We start from the raw sequence: 12,873 nt of genomic DNA on the forward strand, positions 1-12,873 counted from the left end.
TCACAAGCAACAGGGGTAGGTATGAGGTGAGAGTTTTCCGGTGTAATCAGCAGCATCTGCTATGCATCATACATACACACAATGAGGCCAGGAAGACCAGTACAGGAGAAATACAGGAAAACCAGTGTCTAAAGTTAAAAGGAAAGAAGTTAAAGTAAAAAAAAAATTCACCTTTAGCTTTATAGTGTTACCCATTATTAACAAAGCAGCCTGATAAAAATGCGGATGGAACTAACTAGGTCAGCTTTCTTGTGTTAGCATAGCAAGTCTTGCCCAGACAAGAGGCCTGCTTCTGTCTGACTGGTAAAAGTGCCCTTCCCTGTGGTTTGTCAATACAAACTCTAGTGATGTGTGCTGTGTTCATGGTGCACTTTGAAAATGTTTATAATCTTGGTAATCCATGAGCTAATGTTGGCTGCATTGTTGCACTATACCATTATACTAAAACTGGTATGCTAGCTCTGGTCTCTGATTAATTGTTGATTAATTGTACCTTAATGGATTTATCTGACACAGTACGGACTGAGCCTGTTGCCGGGCAGATCGTGAATTCCACAGGCCTTGAACGAAGATTTCCAGCAGTATGACCTTGCCAATTTTTTCGTGACTCATCAGAAACCTTTCTAAATAAGCTAATGCTAGGCGAGGCCTGACCATCTCCCCAGACATGCAATATGAAGTTCACGGGCACAAAGGAAGGTTTGAAAAGGATGCACACAAGTGTTTCTGGGAATATGTAGAGAGAGAGCCAATATGAGAAAATATAAAGATATTAATATATGTTATCATGCACGCAAGGATGAAATCCAAGGAAAAATGTAGCATACCAAAGGCTACATCCCCAAAGTCGAGCTCTGAAACATCAAAGTGGATTGTAGGACAGATTAAACAGACAAAGAAACCTTGAAAAGAACAAGATGAAAAATCTGAAAATAGGTACAGAGAAGGTAAAGGATCCATGAGTCAGTTTTTACATTTGCTTGTAACATGTAAATGTTCTGTCAGAGCAATGGCTCCATTCCTCGCCAGCTTTACCTAAAGTTTTTTGTTTTTTTCTGCCTGTCCCGTTTGGCTCTTTTGCCATCAGAATTATTGTCTAAAGGCGAAGAAAGATGCCCAACGGATTTACTTTACCAAAATGACCATCCCAGCCTTGCCGTAATGGTCCATTTGATTCACCTTTTATTGTTTATTTTATTTTCACTTGCTGGGACAGACTTGACTGGGGGAAAGAAGGGGAGAAAGAAAGAGGGAAAGAAAAACAGCTGAGAAGAGGGACGGGGGAGAAGGGCAAAAAACAAAAACCAACAGAATAAGCAGAGAAAAAAAAATACATATATCGAGCTTTACCTAAAGTTGAAGGTAAGTGGTTGAGGCTATCCTGTCACAGCTAGCAGCAAGTCCTCAGAAAATGAACCCAAAATCCGACTGCGAAGGTGACTTCCACAGTCTGGCACTCCCAGAGGGAACAACACAGCAGAGAAACTTCGGCCAAAATCAGCCCTTTATTCGACAACTGCAACTGGAGAAGAAAGATTTCCTGTATAAGCTAAACTCAGTCAATAAGAGTTTGCAATATATTATCATAAAACTCAAAATGAAGTGTGTGTATTAATGAGAACCTTCACAGACATGTGTGTATTAATGTTGAAACAGAAGAGTAAATATCCAACAATGATCATGTAACTACCAGATGTGTTTTATGGAGTATATCAACAGATAAAAGATGGTACGTGGTATCAGCTGTGTGCATAAAAAGTGGCAAAAAAAACCTGCAGATGATTTTATTACACGTTGTTGCTGACTGGCAGAAGAACCACCTTGCAGTATAATAAACTATAACCACAGAGGCTCTGTCAACTAACATAACGTTGCATCTGCAGCGTTATACATACATACTAGCAATTTTATAAAGGAACATAAGTGTATGCAGCTTATATGTCTTACAAATGCTTATGGTATGATCCACACACGTAAACGTAAATGATTTACAAATGCAGGCAGTGATTTGTGTGAAACTTTTGAGGACTCACAAGCACGTGCTACAAAACTATTTTACAACTGTCTATACCTAAACCTGAATGAATATTTATAATTACAAATGCCTAATAATATATTTGGCATTACTCTCGCTCACTTACAAAACCTTAAATACGTGTGCCGAAATCTCCTGATACACACAGATCACGTTGCATGCCCAAGTGGGGTTTTGAGACAAATTTCATGCTGTCAGCTTCGCACTGATCCACAAATGTAAGCTGTGTTCATGTGCTAGTGTAAAACTGGGACATCTGTGCTTCCTCTGTCCTGTGGGATTTTTTTTCCCCCAGTTAAACTGGGCTTTGCTTCTTCTAAATAAACAGAACACCCTTCTACTAGAAAACATAGATTTACCAATTACAGATACTACACGGTGGGCTATAAAGGTTAACATATGGCTAAGCTTCTGCTACTTGCTGCTTGCAAACTGAGTCAGACCTCAGCTGCAGATGGTTGAACACGTTGTACATCACTGTGGATCATACTCTGAAGTGACTAAATACTAACTAATCTCTGCATAATTTGAATATAGATATAATCCAGGTAATGTGAAATAACACTTTGATGTTAATCTTAGCATTCTCTAATAACAGCAGGCTAACATTAATGTTAGCTTAATGACTAATCCTGAACATCTCAGGATGTAGCAGCAGCTTATTTAAACCATATGTTAACCTTGACAGACTACTGTGTGGTGCCTGTAATTGGAAAATCTATGTTTTTTCTGGGTGACGAGTTCCTCTTTTTTGTTTAGAAGGAGAAATGCCCACTTTATTTGAAAAAACCACAGGACTACAAGCAGGATGTTTGTTAATCCCTAAAAGTTAGCCACAAATCATGGCACATGTTTGAAAATCATAGTCTACACTTATGAAGCATACTGTATGCATTTGTAACCCTTGTGAGACATATTTCTCCCATTACAAGTGTTCGTTTTGGCTCGTTTTTCTTATCTCTTGATAATATTATTGTTCTCCTATGAAAAAAATCTAATAACTCAATCCCATTATGGTTGAACTCAAGTTCAGGTCCCATACCTTTACCCTTGACTGTGAGGGGTAACCGTGATTCACGTCCTAAGGCAGAAAACAGACAAAAATGATGAAAGAGTGATAACAAAGCTAGAAAAGACAAAGCAAAAAACATGTTGTAGGGCCATGGGAAAAGGAAAAGGCAACATATCATGTAGAGTTGGGTATTATGGTTGGTGTTACATTACGTTAAAGTACTAATTCTAATCAATGCAAAGGCCACATGAGATCTAGTCTTCTGTTTTGCTTTATATGTTTCTTAGGCTTTTTGCAAAGTGAGGAAATAAGGCACAGGAGTCTCCTGTCTCTCTGTCCTTGTCCTAGGCTCACCAGGTCATCACGCACCGCAGAAAACATGAAAATTAATGTAAATCTGACCTCCGGCTCAAACGACACACATGAAGGCCACATGCAAAACTGTCAACAATCTTTTACTAGCACTTAGATGAGATGACTAAATTTGGGCACAGTGAGTTCATCGTCACGAAGGTGGATTTATGAAGAACAATTGTGCTGTTTCCTTTGATTGAGAATATCACACGGTTGAGGAAAAGGGAACATAAAACAGATACACTGGAGAAGAGCTGTCGTTCCCTGAAAAAACTAACAAACAGACAGACATGGTTTGCTACCCAGACTTGTTTATCTGTAAGTTGTCTGCACTAACAGAGGAAAGGAGATTCTTTTATGAGAAAGCTAAAGCTTTCAATTTACAGCAGGGGTATAGGGTGTGCTTGTAGCTGTCAAAGTAATCAATTGCAAGGTTGAAAGAACACACAAAAGAAGAGTTACATCCAGGGGTGTATGAAGGGTTTGAGATGAGGAAACAACTGTTGCTGTCAGTTTGCTATAAATGCACTCAAAATACTTTTGGTTCATTATCTTCTCACTTCAAATCCTGTTGTTTATTTGGCTATGTGTGATTGGGTCTTTTGTTTTTATGATTAAACAAGTGGGAAAAATTGGTTTGTACATCTCAAACTCTGCAGCCAAAGTAGAATAACTGTGGAAGTTACTGCATTTTGCACTTCATCACATCTTCATGTTCAATACAGCAATATTGAGTATCTGGTTACTTTGACACCAAAGGAGAATTATCTTTTACTTTTTCTTAAACAACTAAGCTTTTACGGTACACCAGTTCAGATGTGCATGTTTCATCCAGAAGCTGTAGGATATCTCAGTCAGCACTACAAGATACACATACATGCACTGCTGTATGTGTGTGTATGTGAAACCTGAATGATCATAATTTTCTTCTAGCTGTGGACTGACCTGTGACATCGCAGTATATAGTTTGGCATCCTCAGGCTTGAAGATGATTGTGATATTTGCTATGTTGTTGGACAATATTTCCCCCTTCGGAACCACGTGAAGACAAGAAGGATTATTTAGTGAAACGAATGCAAAAGTTAGAATAACAAGCCTGAAGAAGAATACAATTGATTCATTTGTCAAGCTTAGCTATAAAAACACACACACACACACCGGTGTCTGTCTCTGTGTGTGTGGGTAACTGGATAGGTGTATTCATACACAGACTGCTGACCATTTTTCCTCAAATGCCCTCTCAAACATTGTGTAGTAACTGGTCTACAGACTGTTTTCTCTCTCACCATGACACTTTCATCCTCTCTGCCTCTGTCTTTCATCTGTGTCCTCTCTCCATCTGTCCAGGGAACTGGGCAGAGTTGAGGAGAGACGACACTAACAGAGAAAGGTGGGGGCGGGGGTGTCAGAATGGGTCATTCTGTCTGAAGGTCCCTGAACAGAAACAGTCCAGTCTGGGACCCTACTGTTACCGAGGAGTCACACGGGGTTTAAATGCAAAAAACAGGTTTGAATTTTAACTCTTTGTGACAGTTTTAAGCTCAGATGTGATTAACCGATTCAACACTGTTCTCAAAGCAGCAATGCAGCTTTGATGCCATACAGCAATACATGTCCTACAGAAAGATCCACAAAGACAATGAAGTGGATATTAAGAAGGGAAATATTTTTGTGATGAAAACATATGATACACATTAAAAACTTCATAGGCTCCACAGTTATGCAGCTATCTGGGAAGGCCAAAAGCTGTATTCCTGTAGGAACTGCAGGAATACAGGAAAAAGCAAGTGCTCCCGCTCTCCTTCTGCCTCCTGCTCAAGCACTGAGCCTTCCCTAGAGAGAAACAGGGAGGGTGAGAAGGTGAAAAGTATAACAAAGAGTGAATGAGGAGGGTCAAAGAGAAAAAGAAGCAAGGAGAAGAACAAGGAGCTGCTGACAGAAAAACGTGATGAGTACCTGAGCTATTTCTGGCAACACATGCTGTGATAAAAAAGAAACATAATACTGAAGAGAATTCTACTTGCTACGTAGAGACAGAACGATCAAACTTGTCTTGTGACAAACATATTCCTCTGTAGCCTCTCTTAAAACATTTTGCATGTGTCCATAAATACCTCAGTAAGTTTAGGTCCTCTTGCTGGCTGAACCACACAGTCCAGCGGTACTGAAGAGGGATATTGTTCCTGTTGGTGAGGGACACTGTGCATGTACTGGACAGTGAGGTATAAGTCTTATCCAACCAACTAGAATCAGGTTCAAGATGGATGTTCAGTTCCTCACAAAGCCCATGCAGGCTAATGTACACATCTGCTCCTGAGCACAAGACACTGCGATGTTTATTATGAGACACAGAGTGTCACAGACGTGGTGGCATATAGGCCACAAGAAATTAACTTAATAACTGTGGTGCTCAGTTTGAGTCAATCTATTCACAATATTGCCTGACATTCATGGAAACCTTTCACTTCATTTATCTAAACATCTCAGTGTCTTGACATGAATGCGGGTGGAGAATAGTGGGAAACTTACAATGTCAAAAAACACCAAGTGGAAAATAAATATGATTAAAATACCAGTACATCACACATACGTGTGGGTATGGCAAACATGCTTTCAAGTATTTCAAGAAGCCAGAAGAACCACAGTCTCTTCATTTTGCAGGACAAACAGGGTCCCATCATATGTGCACACTGCCAACAGTGCAGCAAAGAGCAACAATAACCAGCAACAAAAAGTACAATGCAAAACTAGGTTTTGTATAAAGCCACCAAGAATAAGGCCATATGTAAATTGAACATGTGTTTGTTTACATTCAAAGCAGAAGGACAGGCATCTTAGTCTGCACAAACACTCTACTTATTCTTTTCTGTATTTGTATACCAAGGTTAAAGTTTTTTTCTGAACTCTAAAGACTGAACACTAATTTGTGTCTTTTTCTGATGTTTTAACCATAAAGCAGTGAAATTAAGGGAGATTTCTTGAAATGAAATGAAAATGGGATTAAAGTGAACTGACAGCCATGGAAACTTGCCATTTATGATTTCTTTGAACCCTCAGTTTTGTACCTCATGCCTTTTGGATCAAACACAAAGAATGCACAATGTATTGCAACAAAAGAACAAGTTCTCTTAAATTAGGTTTACACAAATAATAATTTGAATGGGATAAGGTTTCCCTGCTGGATAGTGAGCGAAATCCAATTTCTAAATTAGTTAAGGATTAGAAATGTGACTCCTGTCTGATACTGGAAAACTTTATCTTGAGGTTTGGAATGGCATAAGTATGCTCCTGCTGATATTTGAATCCAACAGTGTTTAAAGGAACAAGGATGTAGTTTTGCTAACAAACAGTACCCAAAGTTATGGGGCCATCAACTTAAAATCTGTAGTTTCACACCAACAACAGATGTTGAGAAACAGTGTACACAGCATGCAGAAAAAATGTCAAATATCATTTACCCATCTGTAAGATCTGAATATTGTGAATCCATTTCTTTTATTTTGTATGCATCATCTTAATTCCAGCTAACACGAGACATAGGAGTTTTAAATTACACAGAAACACCACCTGAGGTTTTTCTTTTTCTTTTCCTCGTTCAACGTTCAGTTTTTAAGGACAGTTTTATTGGTCAGTAACATGTGAGTAAATCTATGAACACTCTTTAAAAGAAACAGAACACAACAGATAAGCAAATGTGTTTCATAAGATGAGTGATCCTATTAGGTTTATCCATCTCTGCCCTGAGGTTTAACACAAGTGAGAAGAACTGATTAACTGGCACCTGAAAAGCCTTATTTGCAAGTACCGCAAAAGCTTCACTTGTAGCACAATGCTTCCAATCTGACTTCTTTACTTACTCTTCACCAAGTGATCACAGCCTTTTTGACCAGAAACAGAAAAACCAACCAAACCAGACTGTGACGAATGTACGCTGGTAAAATCTATACAATGACTGAGCGTTCCAGACAGTAAAGACACACATTAGAATTCAAGGAGTTCCCGTGTTGGTTTCCACTGGGCCAATTATCACAGAGATCTCAATCATCTACCCAGAGGCAGAGAGAAAGAATAGAAAAGTAGCCTGGCAGAGGTCCTAAGGGAGGCCGATTCTTTTCTTTTACTCTGCTAGAAAGTCTACAAAATGATGTGATATCATTGGAACGAGTAGAATCAAGAAAAGAAAAGAGAACACACAAGACGGAGGATGAGTGATAGAAGGAAATGAGGCAGCGAGAATGACGAACTAGGAGATCCAGAAAGAAAAAGCAATTATCTCCCAGCATCCGGATGCTATGACAGCAGTTGACAGGCAGGGAGAGCTGCAGCTTATTGCAAAGCTTTCATCATTTCTGTCCACCAGCCCTTCTCCCCCTCGTTTGCTTTCTCTTCACATAATTTCTCTATGTACACAGCAGTGGAACTTCACAGACCTCTCAGCTACCTTTGATTACGACACAAACAGCAGTGTGTGTTTGTGCGTGTGTGAGCATGCAGCCTTGAGCATGTGTGTGTTGTGCAGTTGCTTCCTGTTTGTATGTGTGTGCTGTTTTTTCAAAAAGCTGCTATACTCAAGTCCCCCTCAGCACTAAAGCTCCGTTAAAGCAGATGCCTCAGTGCTCCCCAAGAGTTGTCCTTCTTTTCATTTAAACCAGCAAGAAGTGACACAGGAGAGGGAGTGCAATGGGTGGATGGGGGTGTACTGGAGCAGATGAGTCTCCACTGACTCTTAAGACAGAACAAGCCCTGTCTAACTTACCATAATGAAAAACAACTCAGCTAAGCAAAATATTATTTTTTTTAAAGCTGCACCAGCTTTTAAATGACGGCAGGAACCATTCCAGCGTTAAGTGCTATCGTGCAATGTACATGCAAATCAACACATACTAACATAAACAGCAACACACAGACTGTGTCTGCTAGCCTATGCTAAAGCTCAGCAGAATAACGACTTCTGCAGCATGCTGAACTGAAACATACATGAGAGTGAGGGAGGCAGGGAAAGGTGCTAAATTAAAAATGATAGTCTCTTGATGGGCTGTAAGTGGTGTTCTGGATCGGGGCTGGCTCTCCAACTATAAAGGCTTAATGCTGCTGAATACTGTTGTCCCTCCTACAACAAACCTGCTAGTTTAAGTAGCCACACAGCACCCTTGCTCCTTTAAGGTCACGCAAAAACTGAAGATTAAAAAAAAAAGATTTAAAATACAAACATATAGAGAGCTATCTAGCTAAATCAAGAGTTCCAGGGAATGGTAACACAGACATAAAACGACAACCACAGTCAGAACAGTTAATCCAGTAATAAACAGACAGTTTTTCATAAGAAGAATACCGTAGACTTTAAGGACTATTACTGATAACTGAATGAGTGTTTACCCACCATGCAGCCAGATTCTCCCTCATATTCACCCAAGTTCAGACACACATAGAGTTAGTACACAAAAAATATCCACCCAGGTGTTAAATAGCTAATAAGTTTGGAGTTTCTTGCATGCCACAAAGCTCTTCAACTGCATTTGTTAAACACCACGGAATTATTCTCCTTAGACAGCAGGATACAGTGCCAGGTAGATGAAATTAGCTTTAAATGAGCTTTTGATGTGGCCGCTTTGGGTCAGGAATAAGTCTGATTTGGTTGTGAGTGAAGCATCTCAGAGATTAATCCACTTAACTATCAGCTAGTCATTTTTTGCTATTGCTATTTTTAGTGTGCAATATTTATGTGGCAGACAAAGTGCTCAATCATCAGAATGAATTATATTTCATAACTGTATGTGGCTTGCTGTGAGCTGAGCTTCTTATGAAACTACACTGAACCCTTTGTAGCGTACCATTAAATCCTGAGAACCCACCTAGGTTAAAATTGCACTACTATTCTCTAAATTGATATGAGATATTTAAAATGAGGTGAGATGAAGACTTTAAAACCACTAATTTCCAGTTAAATTATCTCTTGCATTTTCTGCTGAACAGGATAAAAAGCCAGCAACTTTATGCATTCAAGGTTAATTGATCCCCTTGTGCATGTACCAGAAGAGTCAAAGGCTTCATCTTTTTGCTTTTGATGTTAAAGAGTCTCGATAATTGTGAAGGAAACTAAGATTACCCTTAAATCATGTGGCTGCTGTGCATCAAGCTGCGGTCTGGTGTAAGTGTGGCTAAAGCCTAGCAAATCAGTCACAAACACATTTAACAAGTTTATCACAAATGAGTAGATTCATCATAACACAAATTTAAAAAAGAATAAAATTATCACCCTGTATCAAAACAACCATTTATCCAGCAACAACATTACGTAAACTAAGAAGGGATGAATGATTCATTAGTTTACTGCACTGGGATACAAATGGACTTGTTTATTAAAGGGGACCTATTAAGCTCATTTGGCATAATTTTATTCTAGGACTCAGCTTAGCTTAGCATGACTCAGAGTTCTTATTAAATGTAACCCTATACTGAACCTTTCTGCTACAGCATGCTGCAGACAGATATTTAGCAATGTTACTCCGTTGATGTAACATGTGTGTATATGCACTCATCTGTTACATCTTAAGTCAAAAGGTCATGAATCTTAAATGCAAAACCAGTTATTTTCATGCATACACACTTTTTTAAACACGCATGTTTAGATCAAGAAGCAAAAAGAAGACAGAAAAAAGACGATGAGCAAATACTTTGATTACCCCAGTAATCTGTCTGCTAGAGACAGGTGTGGGAATAGAAAACATTGCTAAGACTGGAAATGTGACAGAAACACTAAAACACACAGATACACACAAAGAAGAGTATAAAACAAGCTGTCTTCATATCTGCCTGCAGGGAATTCCTGCAGATGACATTCATGTGACCATAGTTTTGTGTTTGTTTGTGCCATCACTGGTCTCTGCTTCAGCATCACCACAGCTAGAGAAACAGAATCTTATTCCAGTGTTCACCATTGTGATTAAAGGAAAAAAACGTATTCTGTTAGTTGACACTGCTGATTACTGACAAGATTTGGATAAATCTTCCATTCATGGCTCTGACAGTTACAAGAATAAACAAGGAAGTGCTTCTTTATATTTTGAAGTTTCACAGAAAGATAACAACAGAATATTATTATTATACTCCATTTCCAGTCAACTTGATGTAGGTAAGTGTCGCTGAAAAAGGTCTGGAATTATACGTGACTGTTTTAGAAACTGAAATATTCAAGAGAACCTTTAATTAGCTAACAATAATTACTGCAAAGTCTAATTAGAGGTATACCCAACACTCTGTTATGTAATTCTTGATAAGGTGGTAAGCCAAAAGTTTTCTGTTCACTTATCAATTCTGTACAACCTTAAGGAGCCATAAGTTAGTTAACTTTGAAAATCACCTAATATAGAAAGCAGACAGACAGCCCTTCTTGGGTTGGCTCTCACCTCTCCCTATGAAGCCTGAACTCGGCGTTGCTGTTTCCTATGTTGAAAACAAAGTGAGTTTTCTAAGTTGAAGCTTTCACAGGACAGACAGGCAAGTTAATCTTGTCCGGAAAGTCAAGAATAGCACGTAGCCCAATGGCCTGGACCGGAATCTCAGTCTTTTCCCTCTCTGTCACACAAATCAGTCTATGGTGGTAGTCCTGTAAAGACAGGGTGAACAGGTTGATGTAAACGCAAAAAATCCATATGCATAATTGATGGAGTTGGGGGTTTTTTGGGGTTTTTTTGCCTGTCCCGTTTGGCTCTTTTGCCATCAGAATTGTTGTCTAAAGGCAAAGAAAGATGCCCAACGGATTTACTTTACCAAATTGACCATCCCAGCCTTGCCGTAATGGTCCATTTGATTCACCTTTTATTGTTCATTTTATTTTCACTTACTGAATACGGGACAGACTTGACTGGGGGAAAGAAGGGGAGAAAGAAAGAGGGAAAGAGAAAAAGCTGAGAAGAGGGACGGGGGAGAAGGGCAAAAGACAAAAACCAACAGAATGAGCAGAAAAAAAAAAGAAGGAAAAAAATGCATATATCAATCACCTGGGTCACCTGCTGAGAAAGAAAAAAGAAAACAAGCAGAAGAGAACAAGAGTAATAGAATAAACAACATCACAATGATATATGGGAATATGACAGTAAATACTAAATATTAAACATTATTGTGCAGCACATAAGATCAACAGAACACAGTGTGCTTTGAGGTAGGAGCCAAAAAGGGTGTAGTTTGTGGGTGTGATCACCCGTGTGTACACCTGTGAGCATGGACGCGCTTGTTTTTTTGTTTTTTTTAAAGGTTCCTTCATGTAATGATCTGCTAGAGGGTGTGGGGGGGCCACAGCCCCGTCCTCCAGGGCATGAAGCAGGTATGGAGGAGATCAAAACTCCAGAGCTGAGGAGAGTCCCAGATGAGGGCTCACTCAGCAGCCGCGGAGCAGAAGCCAGGGGGAGTAGCAGTGACGCGCCCGTGAGCTCCGCCGGCAGCCAGCCGTGCCTGAGTGACCGAGCCCCAGGCCGAGAGGCCGGGGGCACCCCACCTCTGAAGTGGCCCGAGCGAGCCCCGGGCTCCAGGCCCCGATAAGCGGCCGCCAAGGAGTGAGCCGGTGTATACCTGGACGCCCATCCCCAGACACAAAGAACCACCAACGCACCGATGTCTGAGGGAGTCCGCCACTGGCAGGGAAGTGGTGGTGGGGGGAGATAGGCCTCCAAACCTTGGAGGGCCTAAGATGTCCCCAGAGAGGTGGCGCCTGACACCCAACCTGACATATAGACACAGACATACAGGCACACACAGATACAAACATCCATTCCCACCCTCATGCTCTCATATGCACTTACTCCACACTCAACCAACGTGGAGACAGACATAAAGAGACGTTGTACACACGATCACACTCCCCAAGCGTACTCTACAAACCGGGTCTAGGTACCCTTGCCCCTGGAGGGGGGAACTGCACCCAGACCCAGGTGGTGTTACCCTTTTCCCTGCAGTGGGGAGAGGCAGACCACCCCGACTCCGCAGCAGCAGGGAGGCCCCACACTCCAGACCGCAGTCGGACAGCCAACTCCTCCTCCTAGCCCCCCCGCTCCAGCAGGTCGCAGAGAATGGGGGTGAGAGAAGACTCCAAACCTCCCTCCACCCGCTCATTGTAGTGTTGATGCATGTGTGTTCTAAGGTGCATTTAAAACCCAGGAGGGCATGGAGCTACCTGCCAGAGAGCAGCAGGTAAGCGCATGGTCCCTCCTGCTAGCCCTCAATGTCTACGTGTATTTAACATTGAGAGGTGGGCAACGACGCCAGGGGTGGGGTGTACACCCTGATGGTACTTTGGATTCCGTGTATCGTGCCCACCCCCAAGATCCTATATGTATGTGTAATGAGAGTGTGAGTAATGTGAATGTCTAAGTTGTGGGATAAAATTGAGGCAGAGGCAGCCAGAAGGGGACAGGGGGGGGTGGCCTCCTCTGCACCCTGGTGACATACCCCTACTCCAAGGTCCTGCATGTGTGGG

At 40.9% G+C, this 12,873-nt stretch overlaps 1 protein-coding gene across 1 annotated transcript in view; it reads right to left on the reverse strand.

Annotated features, from left to right (window-relative positions):
* The window catches only part of hydin (HYDIN axonemal central pair apparatus protein), a 60,667-nt gene extending 58,472 nt beyond the window's left edge, over positions 1-2,195 (reverse strand). Inside the window, 4 exon segments of the mRNA XM_085357132.1 lie at positions 494-734; positions 827-902; positions 1,346-1,456; positions 2,156-2,195. Coding sequence (XP_085213258.1) covers positions 494-734; positions 827-902; positions 1,346-1,456; positions 2,156-2,195 — 468 coding nt within the window.
* Between the last annotated feature and the right edge of the window lie 10,678 nt (positions 2,196-12,873).

The sequence above is a fragment of the Diplotaxodon limnothrissa genome, linkage group LG7 (assembly GCF_057381915.1).
Source record: "Diplotaxodon limnothrissa isolate DT_005_m linkage group LG7, D_limnothrissa_male_GT1.1, whole genome shotgun sequence".
Lineage (NCBI taxonomy): Eukaryota > Metazoa > Chordata > Actinopteri > Cichliformes > Cichlidae > Diplotaxodon > Diplotaxodon limnothrissa.